General features: G+C 37.7%; 3 protein-coding genes across 7 annotated transcripts; 1 reads left to right on the top strand and 2 right to left on the bottom strand.

Annotated features, from left to right (window-relative positions):
• Positions 1–1,777: 1,777 nt before the first annotated feature.
• On the bottom strand, positions 1,778–12,125 carry rab3da (RAB3D, member RAS oncogene family, a). 5 transcript variants are annotated; one of them, XM_044113154.1, is made up of 7 exons: positions 11,989–12,125; positions 11,700–11,852; positions 11,096–11,355; positions 7,606–7,839; positions 5,570–5,688; positions 2,649–2,773; positions 1,778–2,507 (listed from the first exon to the last, which is right to left on the bottom strand). In XM_044113154.1, the coding sequence occupies exons 3-7, from the start codon at positions 11,339–11,341 to the stop codon at positions 2,320–2,322; spliced, it is 912 nt and encodes a 303-aa protein (XP_043969089.1). In that variant the 5' UTR covers positions 11,342–11,355; positions 11,700–11,852; positions 11,989–12,125; the 3' UTR covers positions 1,778–2,319. The 5 variants fall into 5 exon arrangements, with proteins under 5 accessions (XP_043969089.1, XP_043969088.1, XP_043969090.1 ...); XM_044113153.1 differs by lacking the exon at positions 11,989–12,125 and having other exon boundaries at positions 11,700–11,873; XM_044113155.1 differs by lacking the exon at positions 11,989–12,125 and having other exon boundaries at positions 11,164–11,355; positions 11,700–11,872.
• An 845-nt stretch (positions 12,126–12,970) lies between these two features.
• Positions 12,971–18,830, bottom strand: pld6 (phospholipase D family, member 6). Its single transcript, XM_044113158.1, has 4 exons — positions 18,695–18,830; positions 16,440–16,618; positions 15,931–16,160; positions 12,971–13,922 (listed from the first exon to the last, which is right to left on the bottom strand). Exons 2-4 carry the CDS (start codon positions 16,616–16,618, stop codon positions 13,693–13,695), a joined length of 639 nt encoding a protein of 212 aa, XP_043969093.1. The 5' UTR covers positions 18,695–18,830; the 3' UTR covers positions 12,971–13,692.
• LOC122829013 (transcription elongation factor 1 homolog) lies at positions 18,804–24,032 on the top strand. Its single transcript, XM_044113159.1, has 4 exons — positions 18,804–18,896; positions 19,199–19,335; positions 19,415–19,485; positions 22,831–24,032. The coding sequence occupies exons 2-4, from the start codon at positions 19,220–19,222 to the stop codon at positions 22,893–22,895; spliced, it is 252 nt and encodes an 83-aa protein (XP_043969094.1). The 5' UTR covers positions 18,804–18,896; positions 19,199–19,219; the 3' UTR covers positions 22,896–24,032.
• Positions 24,033–26,205: the final 2,173 nt, after the last annotated feature.

The raw sequence follows: 26,205 nt of genomic DNA, 5'->3' as shown, positions 1-26,205 counted from the left end.
CATACACACTGAGTCCTAAGTCTCACCCCTGAATAATGATATTTTACACAGCAAGAACTTTTACAAATAATTATTATTTTAATTTTTCACCTCACCTCACAAATGTGTACAGTACAGACCACACATACAGTCTGTACTGTATGTGTGTGTCAATCATGAGTAATGTGACAGCGTTATTGTCACGAATCAGCCAACACTAGTTATCTAACCAATTAGCTAACATTGCCGCCTATACTTTATTGTGCATGTGTATTATTTGTGTGTGCGTGTCTCTCAGTGTGTCTGACACGCTGCGTAAGAAAGCCAAGAGAGATTGTGCTGATTGACACGCAAAACCTGTTGATCAATGTGTTCAAGGTTCTTTCTTTTATCATCTCAATAAATAAAATTAAAATTCATGGCTATATAAATAAATGCATAAATAAATGAGCAGGACTCGCTGGAGGGACTATGTTTCTCAGTTGGCCTAGGAACACCTTAGGATTCCCCTGGAGGAGCTGGAACAAGTGGGAAGTCTGGGCCTCCCAACTTAGACTGCTGCCCCCCATGACCTGACATCAGATAGGTGGATGGATGGATGGATAAATGCACACACATACTCTCATATGCGTGACACATATAGCATAATAGAATACAGACTAATGCTAGCTTGCTTGGTTAGGTAGCTACTTTCAAGAAAATGTTCAACAAAGTGTTACAAATGTTCTACAAATTGTTCTAAAAATGTTTAAAAAAGTGAAAAATGAAAATATTTCAAACATGAAACAATTTTTGTGTGAAATAAAACACAGTGGAAAGTACAAAACATTATTTTGAATCAAAATGACAAAAGTAGCATAAAACCACACTGACTGTAACCCGGGTCAAAAAAAGACCCACTCACTGAAGACTGTTTAGTCAGTCACTCAACATCAGAGGGTTAAGCTGGAGCAGGGAGTCTGACTAGACTTAAAGAAAAGATGGATAGAGAGAGATGAATACAGATTGATTTTGGAAGAAAACCTTTGAGTCTCACTGTCACTAATCTGGAAGTGAAATTAAATGGTGACTTTAAATTTGACACAAGTCAAATCTGTAGAACAAAAACAATGAAAATCTTAATTGGCAAAATCAACAGATAAAATTTGGAAATCATGATTTATGCTTTTATTCACATATTGTACTTTGGTGACAAAGGATTTCCTCTCTTGTCTCCAGCTTGTTCAGAATGCAGATCAGTCACACCTCCCTTCTGTCCTGTAGTGGCTTCCTGCGTACCACAAAGCTGATTTTAAAATCCTTTGATTTGTTTTTAGATGTGCTTCAAGGTCTCCAACGTCAGCAGACCAGCTCCTCTAGATTGTCTCAAAGACAAAACTGAAGTTCAGAGCTGATTGGGTTTTTGCCATTGGTTGTTAAAAAACTGGTTGTCTCTATGTAGTAGACAGGCTCTGTCACTGTCTTTTCTTAAATTTGTTTTGAAGACCTGTTTTCACACTGGTGTTCACCACAGCATGAACCGTTTACGAGTTGTGTCAACCAGTGTTTTACACCTTTCTTCACTTATTAAATTTTATTTATTCTTAATGTCCAGCATCAGTTCAGAAAATGTTGCGTCATTTCATTTCTCTATACATTACAAGGTCTGCTTAGACAACTGTAACTGCTTCAGAACATTTTTTTTGTCTGGTTTTGGGATCCAATTTTAAAGTATTTCAGGTCATTTTAGCCGCTTTCCTGTTGTAAAGTTGAAAAAAAGTATGTTAGTACTTCACAAAAGTAAAACCAAGAGACATGATTCACAGATTCAGCTTTTTTTATTGTCAACTTTAAGAGGCTAGAAATCTGACAAATGAAACAGTACAGTGACAATCATTGAACGCACATGACAAAAATAAGTTAAATATAGGCAGATAATGGCATCTTTTCAAAGTAAAGAGTTACATGCTTTTTGCACAATAAGCACACCTGTTATAATGACATCCATACACGAGTTTGATCTCAACCTTCAGGAATCTTCAAACTTAGGCCTTTTTAGTGATGCATTTACACAAAATGGCCACAGGAGGGCAACACAACACAAGTAAATCCATGCTGATCTGGTTCACTTCCTCAACTGCAAAAGGGACTGTCACCTACAGGAAACTGTTAAAGCAGGGATGTTATGAACAAAGGCAAGGAGGAAGGTCTTTGGCTTTATTGGATAACAGTCCGAGGAGATTATGAGGGATCTCTCAAACCACCTCAAGGATGAGGAGAAAAATCCAATGAAGTTCATCTAATTATGTGTGTGAAGTGAAACTGGTCGAGAGAACTGCTCCTTTTGGCACCGATCGGCTATCAGCAAGCACAGCCTCCCTGACTCGTGTCAGGCTTATCCTTCAAGGTGTCCCCCTTCTGATTGACTGGCTGGCTGGTGTAACCGTTGACACTCTCATTCATCTTCTCACAGATAAGGTCCACCAGCTTGTCGAAGACCTGCTTCACGTTGATGTTGTCTTTGGCACTGGCTTCGAAGAACTGAAAACCTGTGGACAAATAAATATAAAAGGGAGATGAATCAAAACTCATCAAGCGACAGACGGGTGATCTGACTGCTCTAGCAAGATTAGATAAAAACAAATGCAACGTGTGTGTGTGTGTGTGTGTGTGTGTGTGTGTTTTATTACCAAGCTCTGTAGCTACTCTTTGGGCATCTGCTTTTGGGACTTGTCTATCGTCTTCCAAGTCCAGCTTGTTGCCCACTAGCACGACCTGAGCGCTGTCCCAGGAGTACGTCTTGATCTGGGTTGCCCTGGGAAACAGCCAGAACATTTTCACAATTATTCTACTGCTGACCCAACATGGACACTGAAGAAAAGCTGATTTCAAACAATGGGACAGTGTGGTTTTATTTCAGAACCATTTAAATCTGGTAATGAACAGAGTAAGTAAGGGTCGCTAACCATTTAATTAGGAGGCAAGGCCCAATTTAATAACACTTGCACTGATATCTGCTTCGCCTACCTTAAAATGTATTTAACACCAGCTAGAAGGAAAAGTTACTACAGACATATCTTGGCATTTATGTATAAAAAGCCTGAAAATAAATTTAATAATACACTTAAAGTCATCAGTGCCACCATGGTACCCATGATGTTAATACAAAGTACCGTTAGTAAGAAGTCATCATAGTCCTTTGTAGCATTTTACAAGGTTAGAGCATGCAGGGAAATTGATCTTGGACCCTTCCTCTATGCCCGTAGTATTTCTCAAAAGGATGTAGGCAATGAAAAAAAAAATAATGTTTTGCGTCTGTCAAAACATTTTTAGTATTCTGGAAATGTCAATCAGTTTTTTTAATCTGCTGGTATTTTAAAAGTTTGCAATGCTATGCTCTGCAGCAAGTCTCCAGTGGCTTTGGAAGGAAAAACTGTCCCACAGCATCACGGAACCTCTACTATATTTGACAGTGGCAATGAGTGCTTTCCAACATATCCTTTGTTTTGTTTGCTTTGCCCATTTAAAATCAAATATCTCATTTTTACACATCTGTAAAACATGTATCATATTTGTGTGTTGCTAACTTATTTATTTTCTATACCAATGTCTGACATCACAAGATGAGTCGTTATAAACCGAACATAAACCTTACCCACTAATTGGATTTAAGTGGGCAAATGCTAACATTTTATGTTCATTAACATACCAGGATGTGTTTATTTTTAAAATTTCATTAATTTCTTTAAAAACTACCTTTGGACAATTACAAGTGGTCAACCGTATTGGGGGCTGAAGTAAAAGTTAAAAAATCTAACAATCTATGCTGCCAGTAACTCAGAACATAATGAGACATGTTGAGTTCTGAGTGTTTAGCTCTATTTAATCACACTGATTTGTGTACAATAAACATCTGTTGCTATTTTAGCACATTTTGACATCGAGTTAATTGTGAACAGTTGTGTTTTTTGGGAGGTGGCAGGGGTTTAAAGAAAGAGCTGCGGATTTAGCTTAGACTATTATTGGTCTCCAATTGATAACAGCCCTAGATTCCAAATTAATGAGATTCGAAGACTTTTGAGATAAGTTAACATGAGGCGAGTTATCAGTGACAGTGGAGCTGAATTTCCTTGGTAGGTTGGAAATACAGGGAGCTTCTGCACATCTGTGCAGACTCAATTACAGCAGATTGATTTATAAAGTTACAGAAAAACTGCAGGTTTCTACCTTTTCCATCTGTTCATCTGGAAATAACATTTCAAACCAGATTTTGTATGCATTATAGCTGCCCTTCTAACTGCTTTTCACTTGCCAAAAACAGGAGCTCTTCCAAACAACAGCAGCTGAAATCATTTATCAGTCTAGCATGGAACTTAAACTCTGGTGTTCAGACATTATTGGGAGTCTTGCACCTGCACCAATAAGCATGTTGTTAATAATGTCACAACAAGCAGGTGTTTGTTTCAAGATTTCTTTTTTAAAGAAAATTATTACTCTGTCAATTTCTCTTTCGGTATTGTTAACTTGGCATAATTTCAATGAGTTAAAAACATCAACTTAAAAAAAATAATAACTGAACTTTAATTTTTGATGCATTTCACTTAATGTCAATTTGCGTGATGCATGTCATACATAAAGGTACAAAAGGTGTGTGCAAAGCAAAGAGATTCATTATCCCAAAGGTCATCGAACTTGAAAAACATGTTTATCAGCAAAAACTGATGTACCAATCTGCATTTTATTGTAAATATAACAATCAGCTCAGTTAGGTGAAAGGAAAATCCCCCTAAACACATCTAATATCATATTGCTCAGGTGAATGCTGCAAGTTGTGAGCCGCACTTCTTTGGTATTACAAGCCCAGCTTCATGCTCTGAAAGCTCACAGGGCACTTGATCTTTGTGGCTCAATTTATATGATGTGAAAGGAAAGCGTAAGATGATCCCTTTCCTTCAGTAGAAAGATGGCAAATCACAGTGAGCTCATAGAAAAGCCGTGAAACACTAGCAGACTTTTAAACCGTCAAATGCAACTGTGGAGGAAGTGATCCTGAAGCATACACACAGTGCATTTTAGTTGTTTTAATGAAAAAGAAACAACTAAAAACCTTTATATCTGTGGGGTACAACTGTGTAATAATACATATTAAACATCTGCTCTTTGTTAGGTTTGTCTTTGTTCCTGCAGTCAAACAATGTTTATGTTACTATGCTAAAGTTATGGTAGTTCAGTCAGGCCTGGGCATCATTCCCCCTGACCTCCTTGAGTCGTTCTTGTTCATCCTACAGGTGCTAAGATTTCTTGATTATGTTTAAAGCCTTTTTGTGCCATTTTGGCTTTGTAGTCGTTTAGAAATCTTTCCAGCTAAATAATAACCAGCTTAGGCTGGCTTATTAAACCTGGCAGAAGGCATTAAAACGCTGTGGTCTCATGTGAAAGTATGGAGAGTTAGTATTGTTTCCTTTGGCTAGAAACATGGCCAGTTTGAGTTGTTTTATATTGCTAAATTCAGCTAAAACAGCAGTTTAGCTGTTTTAGCTGATAATTTATTTTATCTGTCAATAAAATAAAAAAAAAAAAAAATCTAACTATCCCAGAAAGAAGAACTTACCAGTCCTGAACCGCACAGAAGGACTCCTGGCTCGTGATATCATACATGAGCAGGAATCCCATGGCTCCCCTGTAGTACGCTGTAGTGATGGTCCTGTAGCGCTCCTGCCCCGCCGTGTCCTGCAAACACAGGATTTCTTGGTAAGAATCGAGAATTTCACTTAAATAAATACCAACAATCATACAATCACATCCCTCTGATTTTAAGACAAAAATACGCAAGACAAAAATTAGCAGGTAAATAAAAGTTTGGATATTGATGTGGTGTTGCATCACTGTTGCAAAGTGCTATTTCTGCTGAACCTTCCTTTTGTCAGAGGAAAGTATAACACCCAGAACGTAAGATGTAGTGCAGTTATCAGACGGGCGTCCTTGCCTTCCACTAACATTCAGTAATAGATCTGTCCCCAGTGTCAGTCTGCGCAGTAAGCACATTGGGCTCCGGCAGCTCAAACCCATGCATCTTTCATGAAGCCTGCCGTCTGGGGACAATGTTAAACATCAACTGTCATTAGCTCTGGAGCACGAGAAATTACTTTAAATTCATGACAGGCAGGGACACATACGAGGGCAAACAATGGAAAGCTCTACTTGTTCTGCTACTCCCTCGGCAGAGACTGACGGATTTAAAAAACTTCTCACCCACAGGTAAGTGCTATTAATTATCTCAAGTAAATTACAGTTTTGACACTACAGAGACAGCAGCTTTTTGTGCCCCGTTTTGCTGACACAGAGACTGTCAATCTTGTTGCCTTTTAAACAAGCTATTTTATGTCATAAATAAGAAAAAAAAAATGCTTTCTGAGAATTCAAGCCGCAGCTGTTCTTTCAAGGCTCATTGCTTAGCCTAATGTGAACATGGAATGCACATTAACAAGGTAAAATATACAGCAAACACATAAAATAATATCTTCCTAATGTAGATAGCAATGTTTTAAAGGGCAGCATAATTGCAAAAATAAATTTGGTTCGTAGTCCAAAAACTATTCCTGAAGTTTTTGTTCTTCACTGCCCTGAATGTAAATCTGTAATGACGATTCACAGCAGGAGTACTAGAAAAGAAATGATCTTACCTTATATACTGTTTTTATACTGCTCATTATAGTTCTTAAAGATAAATGGACTAAAATATTTACAAAAATGGAAATTACCCCCCCAAGAAAGAAAATTAAACAACAATACTGCTTTGACAATTTAAACTAGACCACAAAATTTGTATCACTGCCCATCCATTTTATGTTGTTGTTAAAATAGAGTCGTTCACTTTTTCTCAGAACTAAAACTGAAGTGTATGGAACAGGAGGGGAAAAAACAAAAAACAAGATAAACATTCTCCAGGAAGGAGCCTTTAACCAATATTTTTCTTTTCTGAAACTGTTTCTCGCATGTCAAAATCTTGAAACAGCATTCTGGTTTTGTTGAGTTTTGACTCTTACCTCTAATGTCAGTGCATCAGCTTTATACACACGTTTTAGTTGCTGTACTTTAGGGTTACATTCTCCATTTTTGCTTGGATGAGAAATTTTAGAAACACTGCTGAATAAATGTTTTCACAAAACATCTAATAAAAACCAGTGTTTAGTCTCTATTTGAATTTTTTTTTGTTTTATTTCTGCAGGGAAGAAAAAAAATAAATTAAAAATTAAAAATACACTTTCCCTTGAAATAAAACAGTGTAAAACGGGTTTAGGTGTTCAACATTAAGTTAACTTGTAATACAGTGGTTTGAATCAAATCCTCTTCAAAATTGAAGAGGAACAAATAAAATGTTTGTTTATTTGTTGTTTCTTTGTGCAGTTACTCAAGAACCTCTGCACCTGCTTTTGTAAACAGCATAAAGAGATCGACAAAAAGGTGAAGGACTGAAAGGAGTAAGAAATTAAAAATGTAGCAAAATGGATGTGTAGGTTTTTTTGCACGTTAAAATGAGTCGTCCTACTATTCCTTCTAACACAGCTGATAACTGAAGGCAATTTTTAGTGCCGAGTCTCTGTTAATGTGGAGTTCAAAAAAACGTTCTTTACTTTAGCACCTCACCCAGATCTGGAGCTTGACCCTCTTGTCGTTCCTGTAGATCGTCTTGACTTTAAAGTCGATGCCCACTGTGCTCACAAATGCTGAAGTGAAGGAGTCGTCTGCATAGCGAAACAGGAAGGAGGTCTTTCCCACGCTGCTGTTGCCGATGATCAGCACCTTGAACATGTAGTCAAAGTTCTGGTCGGCCGCGTCCCTCTGCTCCTGGCCGACCCCTGGCTCCCGGGCTAGCGCCATCTGCTGAACGACAACAAAATGAGGACGATCCCACATTTGACAGCAGAATACAGATATGTTCATGGTCACCCTGGTAACGTTTCCATGGTTTGTCAGCTCCATAACAAGCCCCAATCAACACTTATACAACTCTCTGCAAGATGGCTGAAATGAGAAAAATTTTCAGCTGCTACACCGTTTGTTTTTCACCACAAGCTGTCAAAACTTCTTACCCAGCGGGGTTGAAACCTGCTGATGATCAGGCAATCAAGTGCTTTTAATTGGCAGCACCTGGCAGCTACTTGCCTTATTAATTCCTTTGAAAGCGGGAAAGCTTTGTTCCCATTTTTTCTTTTGGAAATTCTTGTTACATAAAAGACAAATTTCAACATGTTTTGGCAGAATTTAATGTGATAAAGCAACACAAATTGCAGTTCTTAAGAAAGAGCAAAATACTGTTTTTATTGCTTTTATATAAAATAAAAATCTGAAAAGAGAAGAGAGCATTTGTATTGGGAATGCACCAATGTGGACGCTTGAGCCAATAAAGATACTCAATATTACTACTGCCGTTAAAGCCAATAACAGATATTTAAAGATATTATCTGTATTATATACATTTTCCTACCTTTCTGAGATCATGAAAAAACCCTAACATCTAACATTTCACAGAGCTCTGTTTAATCTAAAAATGACACTGCTCAACTCCAACCTACCAAGATGTTGCTGTAAAGAACAGAGATACTAGTCAGAGTTGATACAGGGCAGAGCTGAAAGTGAAGAAAAATGGTTTCATACTGGGGTGGAGGTTCAACTTCCAGCAGGACAATGGCCCACGTTTCCAAACCAATCCATTGTCTTTACACACATATCCTTGCAGTGTCATGGGGGGTCAGAGTACCTGCCAAGAACCCACCACAAACCCAGGACCTCCTTGCTACAAGACAAGAGATTACGTGCTACTTTGTGTTCAAATAAAACTCACTAAAGTTTGTGTGAAAATGTGGAAAACCTCCAGGGGAATTATCCCTTTTACAAGGAATTACATAAATTGGTGAGTGAGACACGGCTGAACATATCTACAATATGAACATTTATAATATTTATTAATGACAACAGCTGGATGTAGATCCAGATTTGCTCCATAAAGAAAAGACAAGAAATGTGAAACTGTCCTTAAAAGTCTTGAAAGACTCGTTATCATTTATAGTTGATATAGTTCTATTTGAGAATCACCTTGCTGGTGGTAAGATGATGTTTCATATCTACCCAACTGTTCTTTGGTATTTTTTCAGATTTAGCTAAAGCAATTGGAGCAAACTGTGGCAGGCTGTTAGTGAAAAAGTACACAAAGATCCTTTTACGATAGCCTGGCTGTCAGTTATGGTTAGGTCATCTCTCTGTGGAATCATAATGTCTAAGGGATCCATAGTGCAAGAAAATCCCCTGGAAAAGATGTCATACTGGTGTAAAAATGGGAGAAACTGCAGCCAGTGTCAAAAGAAAAATTTTGAAAGACCTTCAGAAAATCTGGAGGAACATAATACTATTCTAAAAGAAGACAAAAGCACACTGTATGCATAGCAGTAAAATAACAGCATTAAGTAGTCATGTTATTTTGCTGTATAGAATACTAAACATGACATAACATTTAGGAGGAAAACTAAAAGTCAATGAGAGAAAAATAAGTCAGAGAACTATTTTCTACTGTGTAACATTTCAGCAGATCAAAACTTTAGGAGGTTTTGAGGTCATCCATTCAGGATTATCCAATAGTAACAACTTGCTTTACAGCAAAATTGTGTCATTCTTTCTCACTCAGAAAGGTAAGATGCAGTCTCTGGCTTTTTTTAAAATAAATAATCAAACAATTTTTTTAACATTTCCAAAATATATTTTAAATATTCACTGTCAAAGATGCACTGATTTAAATTTGTGGCATGCCCAAAAAGTTTCTTTTTAAAAACACAATGATAAAATGTAGGAACAATATTTAGAAAAAATTAAAGCCAACCTTCTTTGAGACCTCATTATTAAGTTAAAGGGGTAGTATGTATTTTCCAGACACATAGACCACATTACTAAGCTACTTTCAGTTAGTATACAAAATGCTGCATAAATCAAACTTTAAAAAAAATTACTTTACAATTTGATGCCTTGAAATTGGCTTCTGTCTCTTTAAGAAGCTCCTACTCTTACCGGTACTCCACTTTAGCACATAACCACAGCAATGCTTCTCATTATACCATTAACAACTGTTCTGAGAGTTAGACTGAGAAGCAGTTTGTATGCTGAGCTCAGTGACTCACAGTTCCACCAGGTGTTTGCTAGTGCTGCTGCTGCTAGTCTGATGGAGCTGAGCAGGGAAGTGCTCTGCTCAGCTCAGCTGGGAACTGCAGCTCCAAGGAGGAGCTTTGTGATAGCAAGCATTTAGGCAATGTTGAATGATAACATGGTAGTACATCATACCATGTTGGCTCAAAAAAGTCAATTTTACATAATACCCTCCCTTTAAAAGGAGAGATAAAGTCAGTTGTGGTCAGCGCCACTTGGAAGTAACTTTTGTAAAATATGCTTACTGATCAGAATGACATCAGAGTTTCCAGTTTCCAACCCGTAGTTCACCGGTCAAAGCCTATCAAGAAGAAAAATGTCTCATCCCAGTCAGAAGCTGATTTTCTCTAAAAATGACTGGAATTGCAAACTTTTATATCTGAAGTTCCAGATCATTACCAAAAAACAAAGATTTGCCAGGAAACACTGGACATCTGAAAGTCTGTGCATTGAGGAAGAGCATGAGCTCTCCGAGAAGCTTTTCTTTTTTTTTTTTTCTTTTTTTGGATGCGAGTAACAAGTCTTGTTTGGCAGTGCCCACTTTGCGGCTCTGGACCATCTCGGTATGGGCAAAGTTAATGACTGATGGAATAAATGTCTATCTGTCTTCCTGCCTTTCCTTTCTGAGACATCATCACTAGGCTGTAAATCACATCCAGGGCGTGCTCCCTCCACAGTATCCCTCATTATCAGTCACCCGCTGCTCCCTCCGTCCATTTGTCACATGAAGTCTCCACATAAACTTATAGCATCTGTAGGAACTGAGTGGTGTGCTGAGGGCAACACATCCTCTTAACCTCTGTGCGCTTTTCATCCATCACCCACTGACATTCGCACTCAAACGTATACACAAACACACACCCACTTTCATCCATCTCCCTTAACTCGGCCATATTCATCCATCTATGCATCCCCTCCTTGTCATAAGCCATCCATATCTCACCCACTCTTTCCTCCCCTCATCCCTCTGCATCATAATGAGGCTGAACCATCCATTCATCAGCAGCCCACCCCCTCCTTCGTCCCAGAGGAACAGGATGGTAGTGCTCCTCCCTGGCTGGCTGCTGATGGGATCTCTGGAGACCAGCTCAGCATTACCACTTCCAAGATCCTGGAGGAGGCGGATGGGCAGCGTGTTGCTGCGCACACACTCAGCAAAACACCCGTGCCCACGCATGCGCCTACACATCAATGAGCAGCAAACTGTTGGAAGGACGATTTTTGCAGTTAGTTTAATACAAAGAAGGCAAGTCTTTCCACATGAAAGCAAACACACCACACCGAAGCAGTTTTAGTTGGTAAATCTAAAGAAACTGCTCTAACGAGAGCAACTTATCCCACTTTTAAACGACTACAAATGTTCCCGATTTTCTACAAGTTAAATCCGTAAAAAAGTTATCATTAAGTCGAAACACGACTCGTGGCTATGCTTTTAGTCTGCAACAAAGCACCATATGGTATGATAGCTATACAAAAACAAACAATAACAAAAAAAACACCTCGACTGCATCCCTGATTCGCTGAAACACACGTGAACGCAACTTTACCTTGGAAGTCGTTTATGATCTGCACTTTTCCGTTCTTCTCCACAAACCGCCACCTGAGAGCCGAAAGTTGCGTGCTGCTATTGGCCGCTCTAGTTCAGGTGCTCGCCTCCAGGACAGCCACCCCGGTGCATGCGCCTGACACTGGGGCATCCACTGTGTAACGTGTCAAGTTAGACAAAGGGAAAAAGAGAAACACTTCCGGTTGGAGCTCACAAAAATAAAGGGCTTCGTAATAGATGATCAATGTTTTCTACGAATGATAAACTGTACATATTTAAACATCACATACTTTATTTTTCCAAACGTGTCTCTGTTCTTCAGAAAAAATGATCTTGCTGTAAATTGAGATCCAAATTATGTCTTAAAGTTAGGTGGGCCTGGAGATAACAAAAGGTAGACCACCCTAAAATTACACTCGGATAAGAAGAGAGATACTAATATCAGTCAAGTAAAAGAAAGCACAGTGTAGTAAAACTATTTTTAAAAGTTTCTTGGGTTTTTTTATAGGTTGCTCGACTAAATTGTAGCTATTTTATACCCATCACTGTATAGGTCAACTGTTATGTTTGTCCTCCTTGCCTACTGCTTGAAAGAGAGCAGGTAAAGGGTTAGGAGACTATTTTTAGTCAGAAGCGATATGGAATGTCCAAAGTTGCTGAATCAGCACAAGTCCTGTTAAACTGGCCTCCTCTCTATGGAAGTTCAGAAGTGCTGCAGTTCATAAAACATAAAATCAAATATTACTTCTTTTTTTTGTTATTGATCAATAGCAACTTTAAACAACTATATCAGTAGCTTATTAAATAAATATTGTAGGTGATATGTCAACTGCTGAGAACTACTTCTTATTGTAAATATGTGACACATTTTTTAATTGCTTTCATCTTAACATTTTCTGTTTTAACAACAGTTTTAACTACTGTATACATTTATGGTCAAATATTTTTGGGTGAGTCCACTATTATAACTTTTCTTTTTAGCTGTAATCCAAAATAATAAACAAGCCACACTCTTGAAAGGAAGAATAATCCACATTTTCAGTCAATTGATTATCATTGACATATGTGGTCAACATTTGTTTTGAAGGTGCTCTCTTGGTACATGACATTTAGTAAACTTCAACATTGTTGAGCAACAACCTTTACCCACACCCATGACCTTTCTGTTAAGCTGACAGAGCCTGACAGAGTGGTGATTTTAGAAAATTACCGCTGCAAGGATGTGAATATTTAAGACATGATCTTTAAAATGCAAAAAGTAGGACAAGCAGATTCATTTTTTTCTTTAAAGTGTTGGACAAGCAGAGTCAGGTAAAGTCAAATGTTTCATATTTAAACAAGATCCCCTCTACACATCAAAATTCCATAAGCAATGATGCACACAAACAATTTGGAACAACATAAAACATGTTACAGCGACAGCAAAAAAACCCCCAAACTGCACCTGGTAGAAAAATGATGCAAGACTGCTACACCGAGCCACCAGTCAAAACACAATAATCTTTTTTACAGCCACTGCAACTCAGTGCTGAACATATGAAGATTTACATGAACTTATATCCACAGTTGTATTAAATATACAGCAAAAAAACCTCAGCTCTTAGATTAAGAGCTAAGAAAAAAATTAAGCGTGTGACATGGTATAGAACAAGTATAAAAATGTTTTAGTTAAATCAACAGCATATATTTAACTATATTGAAACAATAGGGATTCTGTTTATTGGTGAACACACTATTTTAGACTACTGGGTCACCATCTGTAAACTAGTGCATTGGTTAATACCTAAACTGAATTGTTTTTTAGCAACAAAAAAGAAATACTAAAACAGTCTACAACAAACTGTAAATTAAATGTCAACTGAATTATTACACAAGTCTAATTCCCTTCAGAATATCTCAGAATCATTTTAACTTGACTCAGTTAAAATGGCAAGCTGAATAAACAAATTTTGTTCACACATCTCCATCTGTCAGTGACCATCATGGCTAATCACTTAATAGCTCTTATACAATTGGGCTGGATCATTAAGCGCCCATATCTGGTTGAACTCCTTGATGAAGGGTTGAACCAACTCCGCCTCCTCTGTGATGATGATGTTCTCCATGTTGCTCTGCACTGCTGTCAACGTCCAGTTGAGGGAGCCGGTGATAAGCTGGCGGCCATCCACCACTGCAAACTTGTGGTGCATGTACACAGAGCCAGCATCACATCGCACGCAGACGCCTATGACGAGAATGTTGGACAAGGGAGAAAGCCAGGGAAAGTGAGGGAAACCTTTCATATTTGCCTTCATCACACATACTGCCTGTTGTGATGTTGAGTTTGGATTTGTGCTTCCAGTCATTGAGAATGATTGTGCAGTTTTTTGATTACTCGATTATTGTATCAATTATTCCACATAAACCTATACTTTTATGTTAACCACATAGTTAATAGCAGCACACATAGCAAATCAAATCAAATTTAGCTCGATTGGACTAAATTTTCGGAACTTTGGGTGATATCTAATTGGCCGACACTTGCATTTAAAACCAAATTCGTCCACTACTCTTGTATACCTTTGCAAAGGTCTGAAAATTAACAACTCCAATGGACCCTTTCTCTTAGGACTGCAGGATGGTTAAAAAGAAATTGGTATTGCTCAAAAATCATAATCGATAGATCAAGCTTTTAAAGATAAACTGCAATCGCTGCATCCCTATTCTTTAGAATATTTTTGCGCTGAGAAGTTTATGGCTGTCTGGCTGCAACAATACCCCAAGTCATTACCATTCTACCACCAAACTTAACAACGGTATGAGGCATTTGCTCTGCTGTTTGAGTTTCCTTGAATTGGCCTCTGTGTGTTATCAATAGTAGCAGTGTGGAATCAGCTGTGTGTTGATTTAAGTCATTTTAGTCACAAATAAAGACCAGATTTTATACCAAAACCCCAGACAGTAAAGAGTTTGTACTTTCTATTTGTCATGACTGTCATGACTGTATTTTTACAAACCCCATACTACTTTAATCAAACTGTGACTGCAAACTGAATGACCTTGTGGTGGACCCAGTGGCATTCAGCAAGAATAAACAGCTTTTGCAAAACAAAATATGGAACAGGAGCTTAATTTTCCTCTAGCCAACTTAATTTTCCTGACGTTTGCATTCAACATTCAGTTAGGCACACACAAACACACACTCAGAAACACTTTGCCTAATAACATTTGCTGTCTGGTTGCCAGCTTTGTACTTACTTAATTCTAACCCGACCATATGCAGTGACAGTGATTTATTAAATGCAGAAGGGACTGAGAGACAGAGTGAGACAGCATGAGTCACACATGTGATACAAATCTTTCAAAGCACTATTACTCTGAGTCATTGAAGGGCTTGTAGAGGCAACCTCAACTAACCCCAACACCCCCATTATCTCACTGCTTGCCATTATAGATCATGTGGGACTTACTGACAATGATACTTCAGGTCTGAAAGCCTGGAGCAAGCTCCTGTTATTGAGTAAGACTAGTGTCATGCTCACTGTATCTTGAACTAAATGTGTCTATAATGGTGTTAAATAGATTCATAGCAACCTTTTATTATATATCTAAAATGTTTCTACAACGGAGTCATGACCCTATATCCACAACATTTCTAACATTTTGTGATGGGAGGACCCTTGACCACAATTAATTTTGATTTTTATAGCAACAGTTTACTGGAAGCTGTTGCTATAAAAATCAAAATGAATTGATGGTCACTGAAAAAATGAACAAAACTGCTTTATAATGCTTATAGCAACAGTTTATTGTAAACTGTTGCTATAAAGCATTATAAAGCAGTTTTGTTGAAGCTCAGAAAAGACAATTCTATTTATATACACTTAAGTTTATATCAATCAAGTAAAGTACAGTATCATATTTTATTGATTGGGGTTACGAGACAAATCTCATGTTAAAATTCCAAACTTTCCAGATTATAATTACCTGAGTTTCCTACTCCAAGTACAAAAGTTAAACGTGAATTCCCAGACAATTTTTGCTAACGAGTTCACACTTCTAACAAGATACTTGCAAAACTACAGGACCGGCAGATGAATGGAAAAGTTCACAAATACAACTTATTTTTATCTTTTATTCTGAAATGGAAACCAAAATAAATTGATCAAATAATTCTAAAGGATAAGTTATTACATGGAAAATAAATTTGATCATTGTACAAAAAAAGAGTGTAAAAACAGTGTTTCTCTTACCAGCCTTGCGAAGAACTCCTATTTGTGAGCCTGTGATGGCAGAATAGTGCTTGTCACTAAGGACTCGGATAGTTACGCCCTTGCTATGTAACAGGAGCACAGCTCTACTCAGATCCATGTTGGAAAAAGAAAAAACACACAGGTCCAGTGAGGAGGAGGCAGAGAGGATGTGACGGAGGAGACAAGAAAAAGACGTCTCTTCTCCGTGTGGCAGTGGACAGAAACATGAGCTGAAGCAGAAACAAAGAAGCAAGTCAGAGACCTGTGGTGATCCATATATCTCATACACATGCACATGCACACATGCAAATGCACTGACATGACAACATAGGTTTTCAGAACTATGTGAAACTCTCATGGTCTCAAAACGTAGTGGTTAAAATTCACCAAAATGCCTTAAAAAGTCAAATGTTGAGAGTCTAATTTATTCTACTGTGTTATGAGAATCTAATGTATTCTTCATATGTTCAGTTTGTGAGATAACACTAATTTCGTCACGTTGGTCTTACCAAGCTGAATTTTGGCTAAACAAGTGCTCCACACAAGCCACCTTTGAGGGGAAGAAGAGGACCCTGTTGACGGTTCTTCTGCGCCTACAGCGACCAAAGACCCAGCCAAGCAGCTCCAGACTGAGAGAGAGGGCCACCACTCCCAGGCCAACAACCTTCACACTCCACATCAGTGACATCTAACTCACATTAAAAAATTCAGTTAAGTCCAGCCATCTTCTATTGATCCTCTTACATCAGGATAACAATCATCTGGTATAAGAATATAACTATGTTTTGTTGTGCGTTACAAATAGTATTTTCAAATACAGTTGAATAAACTGTATAAATTGCAAATGTACTTGTGTAGGAGAATTAAAATGGAGCCTTTTTATTCTAGTAAGATTCTCCGTTAACAACACAGAGGCTGGAAGCCTTTTTTCACATTTTGTCATGTTACAACCAAAAATTGACTGTATTTTATTGGGATTTTATGGGGCAAATTAACACAAAGTAGTGCATAATGGTGTGTTATAAGGAAACATTTTTTTCTTTTTTTGTCAACAAGAAAATTGCTATTTGTGGCGAAAAACTGACACTGCACATTACCCTGAATATGCTAATGATGAAAAATAGCAGTGGCATTATCATGCTGTGCGGATGCTGAAAACATGGCTGCAAAAGACTTGTGACTGGGCAGAGGTTCAATTTTCAACAGGAAAATGATCCTAAACAAACAACCAGAGCGGCAGTAAAATGGTCTAGAACAAAGCACAATCATGAATCAGAATGGCAACATCAAAGTCCAGACACATAAATCAAAGTGGGAACATGTGAAAAGACATAATTTCCATTAAATCTAACTGGCTTGAGATATATTTGGAAGAGAAAAATGTCAGTCTAGATGTGCAAAGCTCATAGAGATATACTCTATAGCAGTGGTCCCCAAGCCCTGGGCCGTGGATCGGTAGCGGTCGGTGGACCAATTAGTACCACACAAGAAATAATTACACATTCCCGTTTTATGTATTATTTGAGTCTGGAGGATCTTTTATTTTGAAAATCCGTTAACCGGATTCTCTGGTTACGTCTTGGCGCCAGGTGTGCCTTAAGGGCCGCGGTCCTGCAGTTTTTAGATGTGCCACATGTACAAAACACTGGAATGAAATGGCTTAATTACCTCCTCCTTGTGTAGATAAGTTCTCCAGAGCCTTGCTAATTACCTAATTATTACATTCAGGTGTGGTGCAGCAGAGGTACATCTAAAAGTTGCAGGACACCTGCCCTTGAGGACTGGAGTTTGACACCCCTGTTTTAAGCGATAAAAGACGAAACAAAAAGAAAAGGCGTTTGATAAAGTACGGCGGGAGTAGCCGCTCTATTTTGCTACACTGTGATTTGGAGATGAGTTATGTTTTTCGTAGTTAACAGTTCTAACTGAATAAACATCCATGTTTATTAAGCACATGATAGTTCCCACATATCATCTCCAATGTCCACCGGACTCTCGGTCTGCTATTTGGGATTCCCTCCGTGCTTATGTCACCACGTTTTCTGATTGGCTACCTGTCACATTCAACAGGTTGTGTTCTCGCTCCCAGTTAGGGAAACCAGGGCAAGAAATGTAAAATTGTGCCATGGGAACTAGGCTTTAGTTTACACACCAACCTTATCTGACGATTCAGCACCCTCCTCCCCCAACCGGGCTGCAGTAAAACAGCCAAGTCTTGACCGGTCCGCGAGAGGCCTTGTCAATTTAAATACTTGTATATTTTCCTTATAATTTACAAACATGCACTGCATTGTCCATTTTAATCACATAAAATCCCATTAACAAAAAAATTTAAATTTGTGGCTGTAACATGAACAATTATGAAGGGTGCAAACATTTTTGTAAGACTTTGAATCTTCTCACAAAGGTTTTCTAATATTTTTTCTCTACTATTAAGCAGTTTAAATACATATTTATACATCATTAATTAAAATTAACTAGTTCTTATTATAACAGTATAAATGAAACACATCTGATATAGAACACCTTGATAAACGTTAAAATATATTTACAACACAACTACTGATTTGTCAGCTGGCTAAGCTAGCTGACAAAAGCTAAATGATAAACTGATTACGGTAAAGCAGGAAGTTCCTAAACAGCGCAATATGGTAAGGTCAGTGTGAAGGAAAATATATAAAAACTGAGAGCCTATGGAACAAATACGGGTTTAGCAACAGTTTCAAGTCAAAACAAGAAACATAAACTGGTTTTAACCCCGAACCTGCTTGAGTTTCTGTCGCCACCATGCGGGAGAAAGACTTGTCAGGTGCTGCCAATCGATGTGACTGTCGTCTCAGACAGCCAATGGGAGATCGTGACGTAATCACTATCCTCCAATCACTTCAATCCAACCGTTGTCGGTACCATGACTTAAGGAACTCTTTTGCCGAGCTCTCCAACGTGTATGTTCAGCCTGAACTCAGGTAAATACGATTAAACTTCCTCTAGTTAACCTGTAACAGTCACGCAGTGCTCCGATGTTGTTAGTAAATGAAAGCACTGGGAAAGTAATTTTCTTTGAAAAATATAGTCGATGTGTCTTTTATTCTGAGGTGAAGAAAGTTGTCAAGCAAGTCAACAAACATGCTAACGCTAGCCTGCTAAGTTTACAGCATAGAGTATTGAAATGATTTAGGTCCCGTTGTAGTCATTAATAAGGTTGTATATTCGTTCATATTTGGTGATATCTTCTATGAACCGTTTTTGTTTTGTGTTGTTCACCCAGACTTTATAAAGCTTGTGTAAAATGGGTCGACGCAAGTCTAAAAGAAAGCCTCCTCCAAAGAAGAAGATGACAGGGGATCTGGAAACTCAGTTCACCTGCCCCTTCTGTAACCACGAGAAGTCATGTGATGTCAAAATGTAAAACACAATATGTTCATCTGATCTGAAGTTCTTTTAATTTGTTTCGGCTGGGTTCCAACTTGTCTTTTTGTTACAGGGAGAGAAGCAGGAACACTGGAGTAATATCATGCTCTGTCTGTTTGGAGGAGTTCCAGACTCCTATTACCTGTATCCTTTTCACCAAGTGGATTATAGGTTGGTGGTTATGGTCTTCTTCTTAAAAAGAAACAAAACATGTTTGAATGTGTTTTCATTTTATAGTGATGGGATATGTTGTTTAAGAGGCGTGGTTCTTGTGGTTTGGCTCTTTAAAAAAAGCCATCTTTTTCTATTCCCATATGGATCCTCATATATATATATATTTTTTTTCTTAAATTAAAATTTTATTTAAAAACAACAACAACAAAAAACATTAAAATGAATTACTCTTTTACAAAACATCCTATTTAATGTTTATTAAACACAGGCTCACAAATACGCTTATAAAAAATTGTCTGTACTCCAGCTTTTGGTTTATGTATTCATCTTCAGTGAGTTTAATAGATTAACTGTCACCTTGCTCAAACATTTATAGCTTTGTGTTCAGCAATAATAGCGATGAGATTTGGCACCTTCGTTCGTTACACACAGAAACACATCTACCAAGTATGTAACGCCACCCATTAGTGGCAACTGGAATGATACAAAATTTATTGTCTGGTTTGTCCGTAAAGTTACGCGTCTAAAGCACAGTGTTTAGTCTATCTGCTCACCTGTATAAATAATCCCGACGTGCTCGTCCCCGCTGTTGGCTCTGAACCAGCAACTCCCAGAGGATAAAGGCTGCCATACTCCAAGCATTGCTCCTGTCATTTTAAGGATGCTTATTGGTCCCCCGAAAAATGGCAAAAACCCGGACATTATCATGAATCAATAAAATCCTCCTAGGTCGAACTTGAAAATTGGACCTTATGCTACTAACACTTAGCTTTCGTCAACAACTCAGGCGGAAGTGAGAGCTCTGCGCAACGCAAGTAATAACCTGGCCGGAATATGGTGCATTAAATAATAAAACATAATTTAACAAAACTTCGAGGCAGTGACATTTTACTTGAGGAATTTTAATAATCGAGGCACTCGAATCGCTTCAGCCCTACTGTATTGCAAAAAATAAATTTTAAGAAGAGGCTCCTTGAGATTTTAACACTGTACAGTCTGCTTTTGCTAATGTAATTTAAACGGCATCTAAATTTAACATCTTCCTCCCATTACAAATTTTTTCACTTTTCCAGCTTGTTGTCTTTTATTCATTGTTCTGTCTCACTCCGTAGCATCTCCCTCTTGCCTGTTTCCTTCTCTCTTTGTGTGTGTGCTGTGTCTGTAGCTGCTGCCCCTCCCATTCCTGCTCAGAGAGTCCACATAGCTGCTGTTTGTGATAAATATTACAAAGAAAGTGAAAAAAAGAAAACAGCAACTCTGATCCTTAGAACTGGTTTTTTGAGTTGATGTGTTTATGATCTGTTTGAAGATTAGTTTGTTTTAATGTGGAAACGATTTTTTATTTTATTTTTTTTTTGTTTGATGTTGAAAAATTCGGTTAGTTCAGCCCTTCACCAGTTATTGCCTTCATCTATCCACGTCGTGGCTGGAACTCGTCAGTCTGCTCTAAACCCACCAAGAGTCGAGTAACCCTTTGGATTTTGCGAAAGGTTGCCAGTTGTCCACCTCCATCAAAGATGGTGGATTGCTTTTCTGGTGCCCCGGTTTTATGAAGCAGACTCAGCCTGTTCCGGTTTTCTTGAAGAGATCTTGCTGAAGATTGTGCTTAAATGGTTCAATGAAGCCAGCTAATTAAGTCAGTAAATCAACCCAGGGTTACTGACGGTGGATATCTGCTCGCCATATAAAACAGGTGGAGCTGCAGTAAAAGGACTTAACCAATGTCACAGCCGTATTATTAAAGCATGAAACCATATACCATTTTTGTCAGGAATTTTATCATTCCTGTTCAACAATCCCAATTGCTTTAAACCCCCTTTATGCACTAAATGATCTATCAAGGTGGAAATGTTTAAATCTAGCAGGTGGAGATACTATAAATGTCCAAGACTAAAACATGTTGTGGTTGTTTTGTGATGTTAAAAGTTCCAAGTATAAACACAAGTGTAGCAAAACATGCAGAATGATAAACTCCAGCTCATGATGGATGAAATCTTTAAAGATGAAGGCATTTTAATTAATTGCTGGTTTTTAATCTTCAGCTTCCAGCTTAAACTTTCAAATAATCAGCCTCAGTTTTTCGTACATAACTATCAATTCTTCTATTTCTGTTTCAAAGCAGCATCACTCATTGAGGAGAAGAATAAAGGAGCATAAGCATTTTTTTAATTACATTGAGGAGACTCATTGGTGGAGAGCCGGTCCTTTTATTTCTCATTCGGAAAGCTAACTTGTTCTATTGTTTAATTGAGTGGAGCCCAAGTCCAGTCCTCAAAAGCTACTATCCTGTAACTTTTAGATACAAACGGCTGAATTGTCTCATCAGAATATCATTCATCTCTGCAGAGGCCCAGTAATGAGGCATTCATTTGATTCAGGTGTAGAGAAGGGATGCCTCTAAAAGTTTCAGGATAGTAGCTGTTGAGGGCTGAGTTGAACAGTCGTGTAGTAAGTTACCATGGTAACAGACCTAGGTAAGTTATTGACCAATTCAAGCAGATCATGAGATTACCTTCATAAACTACTTTCCCTGCTTCGTAAAATAAGCCTCTGATGTTGTAGTTAGGAAATTATTTTGGCTGAATCGCGATAGCCTCATAACAGCTGGCAGCCTCCGACAAAGTGATCATAATAACATTTGACCCACAATAACACTGAGCTGTCTACTTATTTTGTAATTTAAAATTTATCTACTGATATTTTTCCAGCCTTAATTAAAATAATGTGTTTTAATAAATTTTATAACGATAAGTAATCAAATATTTATAAATTTCCTGCATAATTTTTGCTAATTTAATTCCATATTATTTTCCAGTTGCTTTCTAACATACTCTCCATTTTGATTCATTAAGACCTGTTGACCATCTCTGAGTTATGACAAATTATGATCCTGATCAAATCAAAACTACCCCAACACCTCCTGCTTTTTCTTTTTTGTGTTCTCTGCAGCAGAGGCCACTTATAAAAGGGGGGCTCTTAGGCTATTAAAGCTGCTATTAAATATTCCTCTGTCCAGTATCAGTAAGTGTAAGAAGGTGTAAACTTATGTTTTTTTTTTGTTTTGTTTTGTTTTTTTAGGGGCGTGGGGGGGTTATCTTGAAATAAATAAAGAATAAATCTGTAGCTAGATGGTATCTCTAACACCTGTTCACAGATTCAGAATAATTAAGATTCTATCGATAATTAAACATGTTCTACTTTAAAGCCTAAGAAATGGCTTGGAAGCAGAAGGACTTTATAGTTTAATTGCAATACTTCTTGTCATGTGTTTGGCACTTTATAGAATGATCTTTTCCTTAATCAGAGGCTTCTCAGATCTGTCGGAACCTGTAGATGTGTACAGTGACTGGATAGATGCCTGTGAAGTAGCCAATCAGTAGTCCTCATGGAGCTGGACGCGCCTCAGGAAGCTGGAGAGGTCGAACATGCGTTAATAGGGCCGCGCCTATTCAGATCATGCTGCTTCAAGGATACAGTTGAAACATTGAACCATGATATTTTGTGAATTTTGATGGTCAGTAAAGACATACAACTCTGGTAGCAGCGGCCTCGCTTCAGACTCCTTAGCAAAAAAAAACAACAACTTTCATCTTGATTAAGTTTATTGTAAGATAGTAGCCTACGACTTTAGCTTTAAATCAGATTTTATATAATTTTTCCTGTGTAGGGTACCTTGACTTTTCCTTGATACGGCAGGGTGGTTTTGTTTTTAAATGTAATGTTAGATGGCCCTGAAACAAATGCTGTCTTTTTAGATATTTAATTTTGAAATAAAATGGAAACCAAGATATTTAGTTTATTCTTACTGCTAGATATTGCAGATTCATAGTTTATGCAAAAAGTGCATAATTTGAAGAGGTCAGGTCCTTGCATGTAATTGTGAGATCAGTAAGTACTGGATGAAGTGTACTAAATTAACTCGCAATGATCAATTTATGCAAAGGTTTAAAAATTCAAGCTCTGCAGCTTTTTCACCTTAATCCCTCCGCAGGATCTCTTTGAATTGCAACATTGTCTTATTTACTGTATTTAAACTTGGAGCTGGTGGGAACTTCTTCAGATAGATTTAGATGTAATTTAGGTAAATGATGCTTTGAATTAGTTATTTTTGTCTTAAATGCTGCAGATTGCCAGTTAGTTTTTGCATAAATAAAATAACCCATCATTACCTCTAGAGAGAGCATGATATCACCAGTTTTCTTCGCCAACACAACACTGTTAAAACACTCTGCCTCATCTTAAAGTACTGCAGCTTTAGGTCATCTAAACACAATAAAATGATTAAATGCAGAATAAAACCAGTTAGCTACATAGTTTAGAGGTCATTAGTTAAATGGTTCATTATTCCTTAAGTTTTCACTTCATTGTTTTTTCTTGTTTGATGAAAGAATCTTGCCCTAAAAGAGGGAAATTCAGAAAAGAGTATTTTGCTCTGCTGAAATCTGTAATGCTGGTTGATTTTAAATTAATTGTAATGCTTTCAACTGTGATCAGTGAAATAAAGACTTCTTACTTGATGTTATTCTGGTGTTTACTTTTATACGGAATCAACAAAATTTTGTGCATTCGAGCTGTTATTTTGTCAAGGTGAAATGATCATACAACTTTAAGTTTAAAAATATTGAAGCACAAAATGTTTTCTGATCCACACACATAAAAAAAAAATATTTATGAACCTTCACTAAAATTTGGATAAATGTCCTTGAGCAAGTAGGCTTTTTGTGTCCATGAGCATAATTCTAGCTGAATATTTAACCACTCTTCCAATCAGAACTTGCAAACCTTATTTACTTTGGCACAAACAGGGTTTTAAGCAAAGTCTATAAATTTCCAGAAGGGCTGAGCTCAGATTACTAGGGACACCATTCAGGAAGCCTTCCAAAACTAACTCTGATCTGTTTTTAGAATCTTTGCCCTTTTGAAACATCAAACTGTGCCCATGTTTAGCCCCACCTGAACTGTCACTCAGAACGAGGTAAGTCACCTTTACAACCCAAAGAGCCAGAATTGTACATATTCCTACTAAAAGATACAAATTTTATTTTGACCTTATAAACCTCTGACTTAAAAAAAAAAAAAAACTTAAAACTTTTCGTGAATGGAATATTCCATAGTTTTAGTAAGATAAGAAAAACATAGCTTGGAACAGGATGATAAAAGAATGTTCTCCACCAGCATTGTTCTTCTGTTGTGGGATTTTTATGCCAAAATTAAATGAAAGTGCACAGAAATGCTAGCCTTGTTTGTTACATTAATACTTTAGGATATCACTCAGTTCTGTTTTGTTTTTGGCCAATGTTAGTCTGATCCGCCTGCAACGCCAGAGCAGCAGGTTTCTGACGTCTGCCAGAGATCAAAGATAGTCTTCTAGGATTTTAACAAACAACCCAAGAACCAGCAAAAGTCAAGTCGATCATAAACTGGAAGATGCTATAATGGAAGCGTCATCACTGTCAACTGTGAATCAGACCGAGAAATAAGCACTTACACCAAAATAGGCGCCTTGTAACTGCATATTTACCACCAGATTTAAGGTCAGATAAGGCAAAAATTGAGCTTTTTGGTCAAGATAGCCAGAAGGTGTCTAGGCAAGGCTTTTATGCTTTTTTTTTTTTTCCACTCAGTACTATCTTTTTATATGATGATGTCACACCTGGGTGTTTCAAGAGGGCAATTATCCAAAACAAACATTAAATCTGTGTTGTCCCAGAGCTTTGCTTTATTGAAAATGCTTGTACTGAGATTGAAAACCTGAGCCATGCAGGGAACCTGATCGGTTTAAATCAACTGTATCATTTCTGCCAAACAGAAAAGTTAAATAACCAGCCAGAAATACTGTCAAACGTTGTTGATGGCTTAAAAATGTACTTACTAAGTACATTTACCAAAATGTTTGTGGAGATATATGTACTGTACATATTTAAGCCTGTATGCAGAATTCTTAATCTTTGTGGATTACAGAAAGTCGCCCTAAAATTCAATCATTACACCAATTTTTTAAAACCCAATTTAGTTTCATTATTCTACCCAAAAAAGTAACAATTCAAATGTGTCACTAAAAATCCTAATTTAATACATTCAGAGAAGACAATTGGTGTGGGTAAACTTCTGACCAGAACTGTACCTTGATAAAGACGACAGAACTCAGTCATGTTAATACCATTCAGTTTAAATTTGTCATGCACTTCAGACATTTTTTATTATTATTATTTTATTTTTTTGTTAGTAAAACAACATTTGTACGATGGAGGCTGTCTTGGCTCCACAATCTAGAATAGAAAACATAGAAAAACACATATTCCAACAACCACATGCTGATGTTACATTTCAATATGCTAAAGGCGGTCTGTGAATGCCAATCTACTGTCCTGAGGCATCTGTGACTGTTGCACGTTTTCAGGAGCCCATTCATCCCCACTGAGCGTAGAATGTAGCAGAAATGAAAGAAGGCAGTGTGGTGGGGTTGCGCACCAGACAGACCTGAGTGATAATAGATGAGATGTTGAGTGCTTGCCTGGGCTCTCCACCCAGGAGGAGTGTGTCCGTGTATGCATGCTCTGCGGCATGCATTGTGTTTGGTGATGGACCCCAGCTGGAGAGGTATTGACAGCGCCTTATGAAACATGCTGGAGGATGATTACAATGGAGAATGATTATCACTCAGCTTCTCCTGCTCCCTTCCCCTCCCTC

The sequence above is a fragment of the Gambusia affinis genome, linkage group LG04 (assembly GCF_019740435.1).
Source record: "Gambusia affinis linkage group LG04, SWU_Gaff_1.0, whole genome shotgun sequence".
Lineage (NCBI taxonomy): Eukaryota > Metazoa > Chordata > Actinopteri > Cyprinodontiformes > Poeciliidae > Gambusia > Gambusia affinis.
The sequence above is the reverse complement of the archived record's forward strand: the minus strand, read 5'-3'. Positions and strand labels throughout refer to the sequence as shown.